Below are 5010 nucleotides of genomic sequence, written 5' to 3'. Positions count from 1 at the left end.
CCCCCCCCCCCCACCCCTGACTCCCGCCCCCAGAACTCATGGATCCCAGACTGGCCTTGAACTCCCCGTAACTCTTAGAGGCTAACCTGAATTAACACACTTGCCTTAGAACAAATTTTGATAAAAAGGAGTCCATGTCTATCTATTTCCAGGGGCTATTTGAAATATCACTGACTGAATCATAGTAGTGGCTGTGAAGGGGAGATAGACCTTGCTCGGGGTGGACCTCAGTCCTTCCGGATCCAGCCTCAAGAGGCCAGGCCACATTCCTGTCTAGCCACAGACAGAAAAGCACTGAGGTCACAGTGGGGTGTGTGTGACGGCTGGCGGTCCGGTGGGACCGTAGGGCTGGTGTTAGATCAACCTCAGTTTGAAGAACTCATGAACAACCATCTAAATGTCCCCTTAGGACTCGAAAGTCACTGAAAAGGAATCCCAGGACAGTTGCACCAGAATTCTGCTGGAGAGTCACAGCTCAGGACCGGTCCCTAACCAGCTGAGAGAAGCCAGCTCAGGCGGCAGTTCAGCTTTTATTATTGCTAAAAATCTGAGGGTTCAGACACTCAGATCTGGGTACAGCAGTAAAAGAAAGGAGCAAGGGTTTTGGTTCCTTTTTTCATTCCTTTTTAGACAAGGTCTCACTGCATAAACTTGGTCTTGGATTGAAACTCCCTATGTAGACCAGGCTAGCCTGGGCCTCAAAGATCTGCCTCCCTTTGCCTCCTGAGTGCTGGGATTAAAGGTGTGTGCCATCACCACCAACCTTTGTGTTTTGTTTTTGTTTTTGCTTTTCAAGACACGTTTCTCTGTGTAGCCCTGGCTGTACTAGAACTCTGTAGACCAGGCTGGCCTCAGATTCAGTGATCCACTTGCCTCTGCCACCCAAGTATTGGGACTAAAGGCATATGCCACCACTGCCTGGCTCAACTGGCATTTTAAAAATGAATTAAGATCGGGCTGTGGTGGTGCACGCCTTTAATCCCAGCACTTGGGAGGCAGAGGCAGGCGGATCTCCACCAGCCTGGTCTACAGAGTGAGTACCAGGACAGCCAGGGCTGTCTCGAAAAACAAACAAACAAAAAAAAGAATTAAGATAGGTCTATCAGAATGCACTGTGCTTTGCAAGTATATAGCATTATTTTATAATGTTTCTGTTTTACATATGGTCCTAATATGTATTTATTGCTATAGGTACTGGTACAAAAGATTAAAATATAGAGACAAGGGCTGGAGAGATAGATAGCTCAGTAGTTAAGAGCACTGACTGCTCCTCAGAGGTCCTGAGTTCAAATCCCAGCAAACATATGGTGGCTTACAAGCATCTGTAATGAGATCTGATGCCCTCTTCTGGTGTGTCTGAAGACAGCTATAGTGTACTTAGATATAATAAATAAATAAATCTTTAAAAAAGAGAGAGAGAGAGATAAGATAGCTGTGAAGGTGCACGCCTTTAATCCCAGCACTTGGGAGGCAGAGGCAGGTAGATCTCTCTGAGTTCCAGGCCAGCCTGGTTTACAAAATGAGTTCTAGGACAGCCAGGGCTACACAGAGAAATTCTAGAGGGTGGGGGGGAGAGAAGAGAGAGAGAGAAAGAAGAGAGAGAAAGAAGAGAGAGAGAAAGCATGGGATCACTTCCCCCCTGTATTTGCATTCTAGTTTTCTGCTGTTATTTGATAGAACAGTGTTTTCTGGAGGCTGAATGTGTAGTCAGTGGTAGAGCATTCTCCTAGCATTTGTGTGGCTCTGGGTTTAATCCTCAGTATCACAAAACATAATAAAAAATACAGCAGAGGGGCTGGTGAGATGGTTCAGCAGTTAAGAGCACTGGCTGCTCGGCTTACAACCATCTATAGGGGGAACTGATGCCCTCTTCAGGCAGGCAGTTGTAAATGCAATAGAACACAAATACATTAAATAACTAAATAATTTAAAAAATAAGAAACAAAGAAAGAAGGAAAGAAAGAAAGAAAGAAAGAAGGAAAGAGAGAAAGGAAGAAACAGAAAAGAAAAATACAGCAGTATTCCCTGGTCAGTAAGTAGGGGATGTAGCTCAATTATAAGGCTCTTGCCTAATATTTAAAGACCTGGGTTCAGTTTTCAAGATTGCAGATAATAAATCAGGCATGGTAGCACACACCTTTAATCCCAGCCCTCGAGAGGCAGAGGCAGGTAGATTTCTGAATTTGAGGCCGACCTGGTCTACAGAGTGAGTTCTAGGACAACCAGGGCTACACAGAGAAACCCTGTCCCCAAAACAAACAAACAAAAATCACCAAATGAACAAACAAACAAAAAAAAGATTGCAGATAATAATATAGTAATAATATTTCCTATAAGGATTGATTGGTGTTGTCTTGAATGAGGTAAAAAAAAAATGTGTAGACGAGAGCAAAAGGAGGAGATTGGGCATAGATGGCATCTTAGGACAGATGTCTTAGTGAGAGTGAGAAAGGAGACCAGCTTTATGAATGGGATGATGGGATTATGAGTACTACTGAAGTTGATTCCACTTTTCACACCTTGGCAGTGTAGCTCTCTATCCTAGAACAGATTTTTCTCTTTGTTTGTCTGATTTATTTGTTTTTTTGAGACAGGGTTTCTCTGTGTAGCCCTGGTTGTCCTGGAACTCACTCTGTAGACCAGGCTGGCCTTGAACTCAGAGATCCTCTTGTCTCTGCCTCCTGAGTGCTGGGAGTAGAGGCATGTGCCGCCACCACCACCTGGCAAAATGTGTAGCCCAGGCTGGCCTCAAAACCATGATCCCCCTGCCTCTGCCTCATTCAGCAAATCCTAGCAGCTCTAGAAGGGATTCTTGCCTGTTTGAAAGTCTCCTTATGTCTCCCTGGCTGGCCTTGAACTAAATCTGCTTGCCTCCGCTCCCCGAGTGCTGGATTAAGGCTTGTGTCACCTTGCCTGGCCTTAAAACAGGTTCTTAACTCATACTGTTCTATGGCTTTCTGGCAAGAGCCCAATTGAACCCATAAGAAAGACTTCACCTACCTCCTCGTTGACCACTGACCCCTAGGGGTAGCCAGTCTGTCAAAAAGAAAGAAAATGGATATAACTCCAGCTTTTCCCACCGTAACATTTTTATGAGATGAACCAGAATACAATGGAGATATTGTTGCATATAATCTTTGTGATTTGTCCCTATATATTTCCACATAAGACCACGAGGCTATGCACAAAGCTAATCAAGCATTAGAAACCACTCCAGAAAGACAAGTTAGCGAGCACAAAGCCCACTGTTGCTCTGCCCTGACTCAGGTCCCTCTCTTGACCTCATTCCCAAGAAGGGCTATGGTCCACAGAGGAACCCAGCAGGCTCTCTAACGTGTTCCGCCCCCTGAATCAGCTGCACCCCTGGGCAAGCCGGAGAACTGCGCTGTGGGTCTGCATCTGGGAGCAAGAGGAGGGGGAATACCATAGCGTTTCTTCCGAGTCCAAGATTGCTTTCTATGGCCAATCCTGGAGCTCCTGGAGTCTATGCCACCTTCGAAGACTGCTCTCCTTTTGTGCGCAGGTGTAGCATACGCTTCCCTCATGTATGTTAAGATTGTGTGTCTGCCGGAGCAAGTGTTAGGTGGTCTTTCCCTCAAGGTATTTTAAGGTAGTCCAGTTTCCTAATAGGTGGTATGTGTGTGTGTCTTCTTGTTCTTTTGATATTTGCTGAGTCATATATTGATATGCAACTCTCTTTTAGGGATTAATAAGTGCTTGTATTGTACTTTCACATTATCTTAACCACTCTCAAGTCCAAGGCTAGCACTCTCACCACCTGCTGCACTTTTTCTGTCAACACAGCACCTCTCTTGCCACGCCCCTTCAGTCTCAGCCCCTCCCCCACCATCTAACCCATAGTCCCCTGCCCCGTCCCTTCTCTCAGCCCCCAACCCATAGCCCCCATGGACATGGAAACCAAGAATCTGATGTGTTAGGGAAAAAAAAAGAGTCAAGGCAGAGAGACTCACCTGAGGGGATGCTGAGTGCCACGACAAGCAGCAAGGCCTTCTGCCCAAAGAACAGCATATCTAGGAGAGGGGTGGGGGGCGGGGGAGAAGCAGAGACCAGGAAGCTGAGAGATAGCAACATCTCACCTCTGGGGAAAGATGTCTTGCATCCCACCCACTCCCTTTTTTTGCCTCGGAAACTTTGTTTTGGAAGCTCAAACCCTTCTTTTATCTCTCATCCAACATGCATGTCCCTCTGACCGTCACAACCATCATTCTACAGGAAATGTCTTTTTAAGTTTGAGTTGTTTAATTATTCTGTCCAGGCTGGTCTTGAACTCCTGGACTCACTCCACTTCCCCCACCCCACTCTTCTCAACCCACTGTGTAGCTGGGAATGCAGGCTTGTAACAAGGAGGACCTTGGAATTCTAATTAAGCCATCCTGGCCCTGTCCATAGCCTCGTTCACTCCTAGGCTACCTTTGGTGTGTCTGTGTCTTTCCAAGTATCATCGGCTCATCTTGGTGTTCCTTTGCTTTTGAATTCCACACATAACTGCGAGAAGGCTCAATACTAAGTCAGGGACATTCTCCACCCTTTAGCGCATTACATGCACACGCAGACACTCACAGACATTCTCACTATATAGTTTTGTAAACAACTCACTGTTTACAGCGGTGCGATCTGTCTGCCCGTGGCCTCCGGCTGCTGGATGTGTCTGTCCTTCTCACGCTTCTCCGCGGTTCTACTTGGGCTGCAGAATAAGATGAACACAGCCACACCCTTGGAAAGACTTCACATTTGGCCTATTCAGAAACAATGAAAGGGGGGGAGACCAAAGAGGGAGGGGGAGGGGGGAAAGAAGGGGCCAAGCCAGAGGCGCAGAAAGCAGTGTTACAATAAGGTTGGAATGAGAAGGGAGATGGGAATTTGCAGTCACTCACACCCTCATTCCAAAGGTTATGACCACACTGGAGAGGGAGCACACTGCTCCCTGGAAGGGCCGGCCCAAGCCCACATCTGCCCTCCTTCCATCAGTCCACTTTCTCTCTCACTGCC

General features: G+C 46.7%; 1 protein-coding gene across 3 annotated transcripts in view; it reads right to left on the bottom strand.

Moving 5' to 3' along the window:
- The window catches only part of Mfap5 (microfibril associated protein 5), an 18353-nt gene that overhangs the window by 11587 nt on the left and 1756 nt on the right, over positions 1 to 5010 (bottom strand). Inside the window, exons 1-4 of one of the 3 annotated variants that reach the window (XM_031380957.1) lie at positions 4896 to 4997; positions 4618 to 4705; positions 3972 to 4031; positions 3001 to 3036 (exon numbers count right to left, since the gene is read on the bottom strand). In XM_031380957.1, coding sequence (XP_031236817.1) covers positions 3001 to 3036; positions 3972 to 4029 — 94 coding nt within the window. In that variant the 5' untranslated portion in view covers positions 4030 to 4031; positions 4618 to 4705; positions 4896 to 4997. Of the gene's footprint in view, positions 1 to 3000; positions 3037 to 3971; positions 4032 to 4617; positions 4779 to 4895; positions 4998 to 5010 lie in introns of those variants that run through there. The other 2 variants (XM_031380956.1, XM_031380955.1) reach the window with 2 other exon arrangements.

This window comes from Mastomys coucha, unplaced genomic scaffold (genome assembly GCF_008632895.1).
Source record: "Mastomys coucha isolate ucsf_1 unplaced genomic scaffold, UCSF_Mcou_1 pScaffold20, whole genome shotgun sequence".
Lineage (NCBI taxonomy): Eukaryota > Metazoa > Chordata > Mammalia > Rodentia > Muridae > Mastomys > Mastomys coucha.
The sequence above is the reverse complement of the archived record's forward strand: the minus strand, read 5'-3'. Positions and strand labels throughout refer to the sequence as shown.